The following is a 15,747-nucleotide window of genomic DNA, read 5'->3' as shown; positions in this document are numbered from 1 at the left end:
GGACATCTTTTCTGTAAACCATGTGTATGCAGATATTATCAATGTGAGACCACAGCCAACCATTCATAGTTGCATGCATGTGCATTATAATTACATTAAGCAGGAACGTTTTTGAGTTCAGGAGGTTGGAGAACTGGTTGAGCGCCTGAGTCACGACGGCCCGTCGATCCTCGGGGATGTTGAGCTTTCCTGTGATCATCACATCGTTGGCTCCGTCCTTCGAAGGCAGGAAGAAGACGCGGTCGGTGTAGGTTTTGTAGTCCAGGAAGGGGATTCGTCCCTCACTCTGATCGTTGGTGTGGTCCTCCATCTCAATCATCAAGTCTGCAGGTTAAAAACAAGACGACACTTTCTCATTCCTTTTTCTAATAAACAGCTTCCTCATTTGCGAGAAGCAGACAAGGGAACTTTCTTGGGGGGAAATTATTGCAACGATGAAAAACTCTTTTCTATTACTGTGTTCTCGTAATGATGATAACACGATGTTAAGCAGGAGAATTTATTTAATTCACAGCAGGACAATACATCAAAGAAATGTAATCAGAGCTATGAAACACTTCATTACTTTATAGCTTCTTCGAAACATCGATCCTTTGAGGGACATTAGTGAAATTGCCAAGCTTATGCACAGCTGCACTTGGTTGGTACCTGTGAATTCTTTCTTGCATCGGTCCCGTACGCTCTCCTCCAAATTCTCCAGCTGATGTTTCACCTTCTCGTACTCCCTCTCTGCCTGTTGACTCTTTCTCCTGAACACATTTAACAAGCAACACGTGTGCCATCAAAACAAAGTTTGTGAAAGAGAAGGATTTTAACTTTGTTTTGTAATTTTGGAGGTCTACTTGTTGTTCAAAGACCCTAGTTTGAGCCGGCACAATTGGCCACAGTGTTCCCTCTTGAGTTTCCCAAAAATATCCCATTAGCACTTGAATTACTCCGACACAGTGGATTTGTTGTTCGTGATGTTTTATGAAAATTCAGCAGGAAGTCAGCATGTTTAATTGATGCATGACAGCCTGTGACAAAATTATGCTCGTGCAAACAAATTTCCTTTTTTGGAAGGACCTCTAGGTACATTTACAGAACTGTTGAAATTAAACACAGTAAAAACGAGGAGAATCGACTTTACAAAAACGACCTAACAATATGTACGATTTAAGAAAATACAGAAGTTCCAAAAATAAATCTGAGGGCTCAAAATATTAATAAAATAATAGGAAAGACAAAATGTTTCTGTATCTCAAGTATCTTGTTTTTAATGACGTGTCATGTGGGAATGTGTTTCATTGATATATTCTTTATTCTGAATATTCGTTTAGTGGTACTTGAGATTCAGGGACCTTTCTAACCACGAAAATGTAACAGAGACGTTTAAAATAAAGATTTATCAGATTCATATTTGATAACTTTTATTATTTTAAGCTATTTGCTTCTTAACATTGTTTTCAAACTAATAAAATGTTTCATAAACCCACCACGTAAAATGAAACATTACTTGTGTGTTGGGTCTCAAATAATCATCAAATGAATAAAAATAACCTCTCATGCAAAGAATGTGGGTATCTAAAATAAGAAAGTCAATAAAATGTTTTAAAAGGCCTTAACCAAGTATTATGTTTTTTTTAACCGTATATGGACGAGAAGCTCAGATAATAAACGTTTCTCCAAATCTCCTCGACTAATGAGATATGAATTAGTTAGATGACCTCATTTGAGTAACAGTGAGTGACGTTAACCTTAAAAAGTCTTATTACCTGTAGCAGTAGACAGAGATAGCGATGATGAGCAGCATGGGCACAATGACAGCGGGGATGATGATGTACAGTTTCAAATCATTCTTCTTCTCATACTCCACCGAGCCTACCACCCACTCCCCTTTCCCAAACTTGATCTGTGGATAAAGACAGAAAGAAAGAGAGAAGGAATCTTATTATCTGCACAGTATTTTAGCCAGAGATGTATTCAGGTAGGTGTGGATGGCAAAAGATTCTCCGGAGATGGAGCGAAAAGTTGGACGAAGGAAAATCTACATAATTGCCCACGGTTCTGCAGGACCTTTCAGTATTTTCTAAGTGCTCGGGCTATGTGGTCGCGGGCCCATATTAACTGAGCCAATGCATAAGTGCGTTGAGTTTGACACGTAATAATCAACCTTTTTCTACATGGGTATTTTATTGATAGTCAGAGGCGTTGCTTCTTTCTACAGCGCGCAGACACGGGAATGAGACAATAGCTCTCTTAGAGATATTACCCAGAGGAGAGGTTACAGTATTCATCCCAATTGTGGCTCGGCTATAATTACATGTAATTATAAAAAGGGCTTGTAGCTACATGAAAACTGTTCAACCAGTGGAAAAAATGGGACCCCCAGATGTACAGAGGACACGCCTAGAAAAGTACAGTAAAAATTCATGATGCCTGCAGGGTTTCACCTGTCTGTGAAAGTGCATTTACTCAAGCACAAATTCATTTTATTTTAGTACTTTTTTTCTTTCTACATTATACTTCTATTTAACTACATTTTCAAGGGAAGAAAGTATGATTTTATTCTACATTTTACAGTTTTACTTCGTAGTTACTTTTCAAAATGGGGATCTTTGGATTTAGATTAAGCTATCCAGCAGTATAAACCAAAGGAGATGGAAAGATTAGTTAAATGGTAACTACTTTCATAATCATTTGAGTCATTTTGTGATGTTTCCAGCTCCTTAAAATGTGCAAATATGCTGCTTTTACTCATAATAATTGGAATATACGTTTAATAATTGTAAGATTTGGACTATTGGTTGAACATACCAAATTTGATATCATTTCGGGCTCAAGTAATCAATTTAGGGAGAATAATAAACCAAGACTAATACACTTACATTAATCATTAGTTGCAGTCCTATATACACTTTTAACATTAGTAGTAATATTCTAATGATAGTGCATAATATATAGTAATATATAAGACTCATTAGGTAATTGTTCTGGTTCATTTACATGTTTGCATTTTCCTGATTATAGTTACATACTTTTAATGGAGTGTTTTTCATCGGTAATTGGCCTAAAGTAAAGGATCTCAATAGATGGAAGGATTTCTCCGTCTAACTTGATCTGAACTGACCATTAAGTCGAGCAGCTCGGGCCGGGTGTCTCTGCGGTGCCGTCTGGAGCGGGCGCTGGGCGTGGTGGAGGGCGGGTCCAGGAACAGTTTGTCATCCTGAAGCGTGTTCACCAGGCAGGGAACGTCTCCCACAAAAGCTTGAGCCTCTTTGGCCGTCATAGCTTTGGAGAATCCCCAACCCTGAAGGAAAAAGACAGACTGGTATGCTAAAAGTGTCGTGACTTAACTTTATGGGGGAGAAATTAATTACCACATTTGACACTATCAAGTATGATGAGTATTAAAAGCATTTTCATTAGTATTGAAAGGGAAGTTTATAACAGCTCATTGCTGTTCCACTACGAGTGCCAAAAGTAATTAGAAAGATTAAGATTATTTTCTTTGTAAGCACATTTCTAAATGATTTATTGGTTAAGACACTGTAGGCACAGCTCCAGTCAATCCTACAGTTCTGGCATTGCAATAAACACTTTGAGATTCTGCAGCATGCATCTGTATCTACAGACATGCTTTCAATTATTCTAATGCAGCCTGCTGTACAAGGAAGGTGAATTTGCTTAAGGAAGCAAGCGTTAGAGTAGTTGAAAGGGATTTTTTATTATTTTTTGCAGATGTCTTTTTGACTCATTTACCTTAAGGGCACCTGTACAAGGAAACCTCAAAGGGATAACTATGGCACTTTGAAACTGACATGAAGAAGAAGTAGAAAGAGAAATTCACTGCTGTTGTTGGACCTTTATCATTAACTTTGAATTGTTGAGGTCCTTTTTGAAGCAAAAACGCTCAACTGTAATGGTAACAGCAAAGTTCTTAACCAGAGAAAAACAGCAATTTAAAGAAATTGCCTTGGAGTTGGTAAAATAAATGAACATTTATCTGCATTTTTTGTTTGTTTTATGGATAAAATGCCTAATGAAACGTATATCTTGTGACTAATTGCCCAGTTGCAACACTATTGCAGTGAGAAAGATCCTTCCAGAGACTATGCCCACTCCGAAATAAACTATAATATAAATTGATGTTTACATTAAGTATCTTACAAGATTAAAAAATGGTGTTATCTGTTCTTAAAGTTCAGAATACATTAATGCTACTAGGATACTATGCCTCAGTTCATTTGACTTTCAAAACGATCCCACCTCTGAACTGAAATATTAAATGTGTTGCCGTTTGCATAATTCTTGTATGCAAAGGAGTCCATCCATAGCAGAAGCAGCTAAAGATTGTAATTGTGTTCAAGCCACTGCAATTCAGCATCTTTGACTTTTTTCCCTTAAGTCAGAAAATAACACCATTTGTCATTATTTCATAACACAGGACGCTGATTCTCAGAAACACTGCGCTGTCACTGCAACATTAAAAGGGGAAGTGAGCACCCTGCACTCACAGTGACGATGATCATGCTGGCCTCAGTGATGACCCTCTTGTTCAGTTCGTTGAAGCCGGGGTCCGGGTAGTAGTCGAAGGGCTTCAGCTCCTTCTCCATGTTGTCCAGCTTGATGATGGTTTTAAAGGGCTGGTTCAGGGAGCTGTTTACTGTTGGAGACCGAAACTGGATGACCGTGTCGTTCTTCTCGTGGGCGAACTAAATGTAACGTAGGGAGAGTCAAATATCAGAACTGGACAATATAGGATTATTTGTTAAAACATAATAAGCAACACAAGACGGCATGAAGAAGGGTACTCCAGTTTTCAACACGGCGAAAAAGGAAAGCAAACAGGATGTTGAGGGATTTTTCATTAATTAAGAAGCATTGAATTCATGTTTTTTGTGAGTGTTACGGGGGTGGGAACACGGCGGAAAAAATCCTGGTAAGGACGGTACAATGATGTGTCTCTTTTCAGTCATTCTATTAAAAACCCATTCTGCCGTCGTGGAAAAGCAGCCTCTGATTAATCACAACTCTGAGTCATTCCTCCCAAGGCTTTGTTTATTTGGTTTTGATTAACTGGACGGATGGAGATATTTCTGTCAGTCTCTGATTGTTTCGATGCAGGGCTGACAATACTGCGTGACAGCTAAACCCTGCAGCCCTACACACAATCCCAGTATGTCAAAATGACGAGGCAAAAGGCGTAGGCTTCATCAGATAATGCCTTGAAAAAAGTCACTCATGCCTACTATAAAGTGTGAGACTTTTCATATACAGCTCAAAAGTGAATTTGTCTTCCTTCAAGCTGTGAGCCAAGTGCAGATTTTAGTCTCATTCGGAACAATATAGTTCATTGCTCTTTGTTAAAAGGAATGGTTTACAATTTTGGGGAATGGAGAAGATTTACACCATTCTCATATTTGACCGTTAAAAATGAAGTTAGAGCCAGCAGCTGGTTAGTTTAGCACACAGAGAAGAAGGTAACACTATACTGTAAATCAAAAATATTAACACATTCACACAAGAAGACTTTGAATTTATTATTTCAACAACAACCAAATCTGAACATTGTGCTCGAGGAAAAGCCAGGAGGCAAAATACTTAACTATGTACATCTACATCTACTACTTATTTATATTAAAACCAGGCTTCTTTTGACCTTAGAAGCAGCTGGGGTTTACAATTATAAACAAGAGTTGGAGGGTCTTAGGAGAAGAAAAAAAAACTCACCACTTTAAGCCTCTAACCTGACCCACAATGTCATCAACATGTTTTCACCACAGCCAAAAATATGTGGGTCTAGTTCAGTGGATAGACTTAAACCAAGAGAAGCTTATGAAGTTGACCAGCCAAGGCCTTTCAGATAACACCCATACATCCAGCAGCCAGGAGTCCCTTTAAATCTCCTGTCCCGCAGGATGGCAGGGGACCAGGGACAAGGCCAGGAGTTCACATAATCTCCTGCAACCTTAATGCTGGCTTTAAATGTGGCTTTATAAATTAAAAGAACAAATTGCTAATGCCCCACACTGCCCAGTCCACTGAAGGGCAGGAAGCAGCACAATGTGGCAACTCCTTCAAGTTCCCTGTTGGAATCAATCCTACATGATTAAGTTGGATGAGGACCATAGTTATATCTCAGTGAGGGTAAAACAGTGCTGCTGCTGCTGCTATCTGCAATCTTACAGGTTTTAAGGATTTATGACCTAAGAAGTGAGATGAAGTAAGACTGGCTTATGGACTCCCACTGATCAGGGAGGGCATGGGAAGTGGAGATGAGTGATTTCTTTGGTGTGTGTGTGTGAGCATGCTTGAGAGTGTTTGAATGAATCACAACTGTGGTGTGGGCTCATGATTTGTGAGGAGATCAATGGACGGTGCCGCTGGAGTGAGGGACAAACAGATGGAAATGTAGAAACTCTAAAAAAAATTGAATCAAACAGAAGCGTAGGAAAGAGAGTTAAAGGTCCCATGTCAGGGCCATTTCCACTGATCATAATTCCATTGTTGAGGTCTACTAAAATAGAAAAATACTGTGCAATTTTCCAAACTCACATTGGTTTTGCATACAGCATCTTTGTAAAGTATGTGTACTCAGCAGTATTCACTTTCTCCACTAAACGGCTCGCTGCAGCTCTCCCCCCCCCCCCCCTGTGAGCCCAGTGTGCTCTGATTGGTCGGTAAGTTGTGAATCGCGCTGAGCTCCGTGGAGGTGTGATTTCCTTGTTTAGCGATACATAGCCAAACACAGCCAAACTCAACCTGAACACACACAAAGTCACAGCCGAAATAAAAACAATAAGTGTGTCTTGATATTGAGTAAGAAAAAGGTTGATAAACGCTGTGAGAATGGGTCTGCAGAGAGAATTTTGCCGCGATCCCAACTGTCTTTTATCAGCCTGCAGCAGGGAGCAGAAATCAGCAGAGCTGCCTGCACTGAGTGTGTGTGTGGATTGGTCAATTTGGACCAATCAGCGGGGACTTAACGTAACGGCTCCGCGGACGTAACGTAACGGCTCCACGGATTGGCCCATTTAGTTCCGGGTACATGCTTTCGTAAGCACGTACCCGGAAGAATCAAATGGATGATGACGTTTCACCAACGAGGCGTTTTGGGGAGGTATTTTCTGTGTTAAGAGTTTTACTCACTACAGGGTGTACTTTAAGGGTTTTGACTCTGCACACCGTTTATATGCAGAAAAACCTTCATAACACACAAGGGGACGGGTAATAACCGGAAAAGCATGACATGTGACCTTGAGTGAAGCGAGAAAAAATTACAAAGAGGATGATCAAAAGGCTGATGGGAAGATGGGTATAAATAAAAGGATATAAGAAAACAAATGAAAGACATACCTCAAAAGCTTGCGAGTTGTCTCCTTGGACCCTCAGAACAGCAGTCTGAACGAGGTCAAAGCCCGAGCCGGTCACCACAATGTTCCTCCCTCCGCTAAAAACACACACAGATGATTACAGATAACCCAGCCACACAAAAGCAAGTTCATATGGAGCGTTACGGGAAGACAGGCACACTTCTTAAATCGCACCTGGGGTAATTTTGACCAGAGATGGAAACAAATTAGTTTAGCCTGCGAGCAGTGTATCTGTTGTCTGTTGTTCTAGTCCGCGTGCCTAATCACATGCGCCTTAGAGCTTTCTATTGCACAGAAAAACAAGGTAAGTGCCTAATGCATCCATTTTCTGCGATCATAAGGCAGTTTGGTACAACATCAAAGACTAACATCGCCCACAGCAAACAATAAGTAAGTATGAAAAAATGTTCTGCGCACAAACACAAACAAGAGGCCTACTCAGCAACTCTCGGAGGACAAATCATAGTTTAAAACAAGTAAAAAGGTGTTGGTATTGATAACCTTTACCAAGGTTTCAGACAGATAGAAGCCTGGAGTGCAAAGAACAACGCAGGTTTCTAAGTGTGCAATTTTCTTTAACAGTATGTCCCTATAAGCCCTTGTCAACAAAGCTGCTTTTTCTTTTCATTGTGCCCTCTCTTCTTATAAAACAAATGTACAATGCAAGCTATTTGAAAGGAAAATTAATCTTCTGCATTATTCTGTATTTGAGTTTTACTGAAATTTGAATTTTCTTCACTATGTCAGTTCATTAGATTTAGAAAATGCAGAAATGAATGACTTTAATAAGGAGAGGGAGAGTGAGCCTCCAACAGCTTTCCAAACAAGGAACCTTGTTCAGCGTCAGTATGCTAATGGTCACAATAACATCGCTAACATGCTGATATTGAACAGGTACTATGTGTATCCTAGTTACAATCAGAAGTTAGAGTGGCATTCGTTTTGTGGGTAATTTATAATTAAGTCAGAGAATCACCAAATTAAAAACAATTCATCCTTGGGTGGACATCAATTTCTGGACCAATTTTCCTGACAATTGAACTAATCACATTAAAGAAGTTTATTTAAAAACTGTCAAATAAGAACTTTGAAGTGGCATAACATAAAACTCAAGAAACAATCAAAGTAAATGAGATTGAATCATTAAATAATATGGCCATACATCGTACAAAATCTTTCAGTTCAATTTAAATGAAAGGATCCATCGCAGCTAAACCTTAGATCTCACATTTTAAACATTTGTGTTTAAGTCCTTCTGAAGGTACCAATAAAAAGAATGGCAAAGTTCTCAAATCTCTAGAAAAGTAGAGTAAAATGTGACAAGACGTGGACAAAAACAAGAAAAGCCTCAAAATCATTTTTCATTCAACATTATAAGTTTTCAGGTGAAATGAAAGAAAACATGCTGCCACTTATACTCACCAGACAAAGCTTGATTTGGGTTGATGGTCCATCAATTGGGGATTTTCCAAGAATTGGAAGGCGTTATGGATGTATGTTGGGGTACTCTTTCCATACTTCACTGTGATGGAGAGTAATAAGGAGGGCACCTTATCTGTTCGATATTCTCCTGTCCTGCAGGTGATTTCTTCTCCAAAGTGCTCCCTGCAAAGACAAGGACATAACACTAACTGGCTTGTGGAGTGGGGGTCACACGAGGTCACTGTGCAGTCGAAGCCAGCATGGCAGCAACCTGACAGCTTGTTAAATCTTGGCTTTGCTGCTCCTCTAGCTCGTTATTCTCCCGTTACCTCTGCCTAAAATGTCACCACGGACTGGGTTTGACAGAACAATGGTGGTCACAACAGCCAGGCAATCGGTAAGAAAAAAAGAATCCTGCTTACAGTAGAACACTAGAGTTAAGCTCAATTCCATTTTTTGCTTCAGGAATATAAAAATAATCAATTTATTGGCTTCAAAGTGTTCATACTGTAGTATTTGCATATAACACAATGTCTGAATAACAAGTAGCACCCATCATATGATAAGACTGAATTGAAAGAGAATTGGGCTTTGGCAGGGAATGACAATTATTGAGGGAAGAAAGTGCTTACACAGTGCAGTCCACCCCTCCGATGGTAACCTGGACATCATCCTTACTGCCTGTTTCCAGAGAGTGACCAGATATTGTAATGAGGGTGCCCCCAGCTTTCAGACCTCTGGTGGGTGTCACCCCTTGGGGAATCGGGTCCTGGTGAGGGGGGAGAGGGGGTGAAGGGGGCACAAGATACAGCATGAATACAGAAGCTCCAACCCCACATGAGCACTCACACAATGCTGTGTCATGTACACACATCTCCTCTCAGCCTGCTTGTTCTGATATTCTCTATTAGAAACATTCACACACACACACACACACACACACACACACACACACACACACACACACACACAGACAAGCACCACATCTGCCTCAATTTGCTGAGCAAACAGTTAGGCGGAGCACTCCCCAGTGGGGAAGCTTTAGCGGAGCCGGAGATATGAAAAGCCAGTTTAATACTATAACAGGCTACCGCGTAGCTATTTGAGAGGAAGGGGGCGTACTGCACAGCATCTGGTTAAAGAGGAACGCATACACAATCTGTAATGTGACAGCATGTAGGCTCTACATTCACAGATACATTAGGGTCTTGTATTTGACCATTCCACATGAGTGGCATAACCTTGATTTGTTCGGTTAGGGGTCTCTCTGCAGTGAGGAAATGGAAAAATACCAGAGACTAACGAATAACCAAATCAGATGAAAGCTTTTGGTTGAGTTTATTTTCTGAGTGTGTGTGTGTGTGTGTGTGTGTGGAAGGGAAAGTATTTACCCTGTAGGTGAAGTACATGGAGGAGGTTCCTGTCTTTCCCCCCTTCACTTCCACCTCGACCTGGCCCCAGGTTTTCGTGGGATCAACAGGGCCGATCTCACACACCACGCTGCACATGACAATCAAGAGAAGAATGAGAAAAATATACAAGAATGGAGCTGAAACTAACAATCATTTAAATATCCGGTTTTCTATCTTTTTTTCTATAAAATATTGAAAATAGGAAAGAAAATGTCCTGGAGACTCAAGGGGAGATTATACATATTGTTCATTACATTTTAAGTTTTTGTTTATTCCAGACTTCACAGTCTTATTTTCATCTTGGAGCTGCTCCATTGAAAAAATTGCCTCATGCAATCTGCATCAAAATGTTTTCATTCAAATGAACTAGATATGAATATTACAGATATTGGCAGACATTGAATATTGCGTCTAAGGTAATTAAATAAAATCTAGTTCATCTGACTATTTAGCACATATAAAACGCAGTATGATTTTAAATGCCAGATTGGCTGCTACAAGCGTCTTAGAAATTGAGTCCTTTGTGAATTTTAGCAGAGTGCATTGTGTGGAGTTTACATGGAAACATGGCATATACAAAACACAACATGTCCTTGAGGAGAATGTGTTGCTGATGAAAGAGGTCAGCATAAAATGGCAATCCTTATTTGGGCTAACATGGGAGCCAGGAGAAGACAGGATAGAAATGAAATATCACAGTTGAAAAGCTGTCAAATCTGAGAGCAAGTGAGAAACAACATGCTGCAGACCGTAGAGGACAGCTAACAACTCGACGAAGACTCAGCAGGGCTGTGAGCTCCAGAAGTGGATGATTTAAGGGAGAAAAACATTCCATCTGGTCCCATAAATCCTGCTTTATGCCTCATCATGCAGATGGTGGGGCAAGAATTTGTCATAAAAGTGGATCCTGCCAGGTGTCAACAGCTCTGCTTAGTGGCTGTGGGGCTACAATGTGGATTTTTTTTACTTTTCATGGACTACTTGAATGAAGTGAACACCGCTGTGACTGAAGTGCATTTGGTAGGTTAGATTTATTCCAGTGGTTTTTTCTTGGTGGGAAGAAACTGTCAGCAGCATGGAGGGACCACCGGAAAGCTAAATGTGTGATAGCATGAATCAGTGTTTGGTGAATTTATAACTCAAATGATCCAGGCTGCAGTGTCCATTTGTGGCTGCAGGCAGTTCTAAAGATCACATTTGAGCAGAGACCCAGCAGTGGAAGAACATTAACTTGAGTACAGTGGTTTGTACAATATGAAGTACTCTGAACTTTTTAGAACTAGTTTCTTATTATGTTTCAAGTGTCTGCGTGTTTTTAGAAAGTTCCACTCAGGACACATTTTTCATTTAAACCTCTCAGTTAGTTTTACATTAAAAGCAAACATAAGTGTGTAGCAGAGCTTTGTTTCTTTATTCTTTCCGACCACATGAATCATTTCAAAACCCCAAACTGTGTATATAGTTTAAATCCTCTCCACCCTGACCGACTACAGCAGTAACATAATATTTACACACTGATGCAATCTTATAATGGTGTACATAGTAATATATCAGTGACAGGGGCCGTTTTCCTGCACAACTAGTATTACACTTTTTACATTTTTTGTATATTTTGCAGATAATACATCTGTAAAAAATGGGATTCTGGATGTAGAAATGTTACTTGTAATTAACTATTAGAGTGGTTTTACTCACAAAAAGGGATCAGAAAACCTCTTTCACCCCTGGTACTCAGATTAATAATGTAGCATAATGAGCTAATTAAAACATGCACCATGGTTACTTTGGGGAAAAGCAAAGCTCGCCTAGGATGATAAGGTATTCAGAAGTCAACCAAAATACTTTTTCTGAAACCCTGCCCAGACACAGTTTGAGAAACAGCGATCAATAGACACAGTGTGTGTGCTGCTGATATATTTGCATAAATGAATCAGAGCGTGTGAGTTGTACCTGGTGGAGACAGAGTACTTCTCCTTCTGGTGGATGCAGGGCTGCCCGACCACACTGATGTTTTTAATGTCTTCCTTGTGAATGCCGAGGTTGGTGCCGCGGATGGTGATGGAGATTCCTCCCAGCATTGGGCCGAAACGAGGGATGATCTGGATGGTGGCGGGGGGTGGGTGTGCGTGTTTGTAGAAAGAAGGGATTTGAAATGGATTTAAACAGATTAGTTGTGCAATAAGAAGTGTACAAGAGATGTACATAGTGTGTTTCAGTCAGCTGAATAGTTGACATGTTTAATATTCACCGCCATGGTTTAAAAATAAATCCATAAGAGTAAGAGTCACGTTTGCATGCACGTGTGTATTACAGCCCAACTAGCCCTCAATAAGAAAGATCATTTACAGCTAGATGTTAGGAATGGCAAACATAAAAGTAAACATTGTACAATATTGAAATCATGTTAACTATTCACTTCAAATAAAAACTAAATGTGAGGTTATCAAATGTACAATAGAAAAGTGTCTACAGCCATGCTAGCAGCTCCCCAGAGTAAAAATTGCATAGGAATCTATCTAACAGTTGTTTAGATATTTCAGTCACTAACAACATAACTGATCATATTCATAAAAATGCATGCAACATCTTGCCAGCGCACACACACCGACTGTGATTGATCTGGCGGATGTGTCTGTCAGGCTGTTGTATGTATCGCTCATAACCTCTGTCACATTGACATCAGCACAATTACTGATGGATTTTTGTCAATGACAATGAGGGACAAACAATTAGGTGAGCAGAGAAGGAATTGATCCAATCTAAATGTGCTGCAAATCAGCTCAACACAACCTCAGGAGAAGAAGACTTTCAACCCCTCCGTGCACTAGGAGGACGTGGAGAGGCCAATAAAGTGCTGCGATCAATAATCCAATCAAAGAAAGTCGCTGCTTTTACAATGTTAAGCCACAAGCCTTTCAGGCATGTAATGCTACCAGTTCAAATATCAACATAAAGAGATGAGGGCATTGTAAGAACTCACGTCAGTTATCTGTGGGGCGGGGCACTCGGTGCTGAGAGGGTCCTCAGGCTTGCACAGCTTCTCGTACACACACGCCCTCTGCTTGGCGCACCACACACACTGGTACTTTGGGTCTGCGTTCTTACACAGACTACAGTCCTCTCGCCCCATGGAGCAGTTGTACAGGGTGACTGTAAAGGGGAAACACAAATATCAAATGCTTTAGTTACTTGTTTTGTTATACTTAAAAAGTCCCAAGTTCCTGTTCATTCTAAGGTCCAGATCCAATCCCAACGGGAGAAAAGAGCTTTTGAAGTCACGGCGACTGGACTTTGGAATAACCTGAGGGGGTGAGGGATTGCTATTATTTATGTTTTACTACTTTCTGTTCCTCTGTGGTTTATAATGTGTTTAGCTGCTGATTTAACCGTTCAGTTAAATGTGTTCTGTATTTATGTAAAATCAATTTGTAACTGGTTGAAAGGTGTTGTATAAATAAAAAATTGAATGAATAGTGTGTCTTCTTATGACCTAATTTACATAACGAAAATGTAAAACCTCACAATGACTCTTGATCCTTAATATTCTGTAAAAACCTGTTGGTGATACTTGTCATTACTGTGTCATTTTCTGATAAATATTCAATTAAAGATTAAAGGCAGCCTCCCCAGGTCTAATGGATGCCCCACACTGGGACTGTGCACACACAGGGCATAGAAAATAAGGTCTACGAATTCAAATGTGAACGATTGTACCGTTCAGCGTGCTGTCCATCCTCTTTCCCGACTCCCTGTCCTTCATGTAGAAGAGAACGTTGGTCTCTGGTGACTTGTCGTAAGAAAACTAAGAAATTAGCAGAAAATGAATTATTAATAACGATCCAGTGATTAATGGCACTTAAGCTCCTCTCAGCAAACAGTGTGGGCTGCCGCTTCCTCATGCCAAAGAGAAGAATGGAAGGGAAAAAATGAAACCCAGTCTGGCGTATTTTCAGCGGAATAAATCAATGTTGGGAAAGAACATAGCTGAGGGCTAGGTGCTGTTTGAGCTTCCTCATCACAGCATGGAGAGTGGAGAAGGGGCTGAAATAACAGCGGAGAGCCTGTCCATTAGAGGGAGCTAGAGAACATTCAAAGTGGATTGCTGTAGGCTCATTTAATAACCCTTCCACATAAAGTCAGATAGTGTAGAGTTTGGAAATATTTTGGCAACTGAAAAACATGCAATCAAGTAGCACTCACAGAATCAGGGTTATACATAATCCACAAATCAGCTATGGTTCAAGGAGCTTTGGTAAGTGGGAAGCAAATTGGTCAAACAATTTCAGGGAAAGGCACAACATCATCAGTTCACTGTGGATGCAGGGACACGGTCGAGGGTCGAGGGTCTACAAGTCAGCGTCAAGTAACCAGAGAACAGCTGTACTCACATCGAAGCCGCTGAAGGTGTAGAACGGTCCTTCCTCAAATATGACCTCCTCTTCCACATTTTTCATCAGCTCAGTGCCAATCGTGAACACATGACCCTGGAGAACCACACAATTAAACATTTAGAAACATGGTGAATTGATTAATGTAGAAATATTCTGTCTGCAGAATGACAGCATCCTTTATTTATTCTTGCAACTGCTATTTATAATGTGTTAATAAATGCAAACCAGCTGTATGTATACAGCTGCATAAAGAGTACCAACATTCAGGGGCACATAGGTGTATGCATCTACGTGAGAATTCAATAGGTTTTGTGAACACACCGTACCTCCTTTCTTTTCATTGATCGGTATTTGTGATAGTCCTGAATCCTGAATTACACGGTCCGTAAGGTGTGCTGATAATGGTCCTTTAACCAAAAACCTGTCACCTTATACATTGGTTAAATTGTGACCAATCCAGTTTACTGTCGGCCAAACGCCATACTCAATAAGTGTTTAAAAGAGCCACTTAGTTTCCTAGAAATGCTTTAAATTCTGTGTCAGTGCCACTTTACCTGGTAGAGGTCCAAATTGATCCCCTCAAAGCTGATTCGAGTCCTGTAGCCCACTGGGATCAGCACAGGGTCTGGGTTCTCAAACTGAGGACACTTTGCTCCCTGCGAAGGCATCAAAACAAATCAGTTACCCTCACTTTCCATCATTTACATTTTTAATATGCCAAACACTTAACAGCCAGCCTCTGCAGGGACAGATAAGTGTATCACTGAAACATCTGCTGACTTAGAAATTGATATCCTTCACCCCTAAAGTATTTGTCACGCAAGATGGTGCCAGCTGATATTAGGTTTTTGTTAACTTTCGGGGGAAGTTTGGATCGTTCAAGCATTCTGTCATATGTGGTGATTAGATAGGAAAAACAACTTCTGCTTGACTTTTTCCAGCATTTATCAAAACGCATGATTAAATAGAAAAAACTCCTCGACATGCCAATGATGTGATAACACTTAAGAAGACTCACTTGACGGTGCTTTATGATGTTGGTAGTGACCGCGGTGTCGTCCATATCGCTGCAGGTGTGGTCCTTAGTGTTCCACTGGCAGCCCCAGGAACTCGCCACGCATGACATGCACCTGAAAACACGCGTGGAAATATATGCACATAAACACC

The 15,747-nt window shown here is 40.3% G+C and overlaps 1 protein-coding gene across 6 annotated transcripts in view; it reads right to left on the bottom strand.

Moving 5' to 3' along the window:
* Window positions 1-15,747, bottom strand: part of plxnb2b (plexin b2b) — a 116,663-nt gene that overhangs the window by 17,276 nt on the left and 83,640 nt on the right. For all 6 annotated transcript variants that reach the window (XM_079683528.1, XM_079683527.1, XM_079683525.1 and 3 more), the window contains 15 exons: window positions 15,599-15,710; window positions 15,135-15,236; window positions 14,578-14,673; window positions 13,904-13,991; window positions 13,170-13,339; window positions 12,140-12,288; window positions 10,169-10,277; window positions 9,410-9,546; window positions 8,778-8,960; window positions 7,339-7,432; window positions 4,497-4,694; window positions 3,110-3,289; window positions 1,755-1,891; window positions 649-749; window positions 95-324 (listed from right to left, as the gene is read on the bottom strand). In XM_079683528.1, the coding sequence (XP_079539654.1) occupies window positions 95-324; window positions 649-749; window positions 1,755-1,891; window positions 3,110-3,289; window positions 4,497-4,694; window positions 7,339-7,432; window positions 8,778-8,960; window positions 9,410-9,546; window positions 10,169-10,277; window positions 12,140-12,288; window positions 13,170-13,339; window positions 13,904-13,991; window positions 14,578-14,673; window positions 15,135-15,236; window positions 15,599-15,710 (2,086 nt within the window). The remainder of the gene's footprint in view (window positions 1-94; window positions 325-648; window positions 750-1,754; window positions 1,892-3,109; window positions 3,290-4,496; window positions 4,695-7,338; window positions 7,433-8,777; window positions 8,961-9,409; window positions 9,547-10,168; window positions 10,278-12,139; window positions 12,289-13,169; window positions 13,340-13,903; window positions 13,992-14,577; window positions 14,674-15,134; window positions 15,237-15,598; window positions 15,711-15,747) is intronic.

Source organism: Notothenia rossii (assembly GCF_949606895.1).
Source record: "Notothenia rossii genome assembly, chromosome: 5".
Lineage (NCBI taxonomy): Eukaryota > Metazoa > Chordata > Actinopteri > Perciformes > Nototheniidae > Notothenia > Notothenia rossii.
Note: the sequence above shows the minus strand (reverse complement) of the source record. Positions and strands in the feature narration are given on the sequence as shown.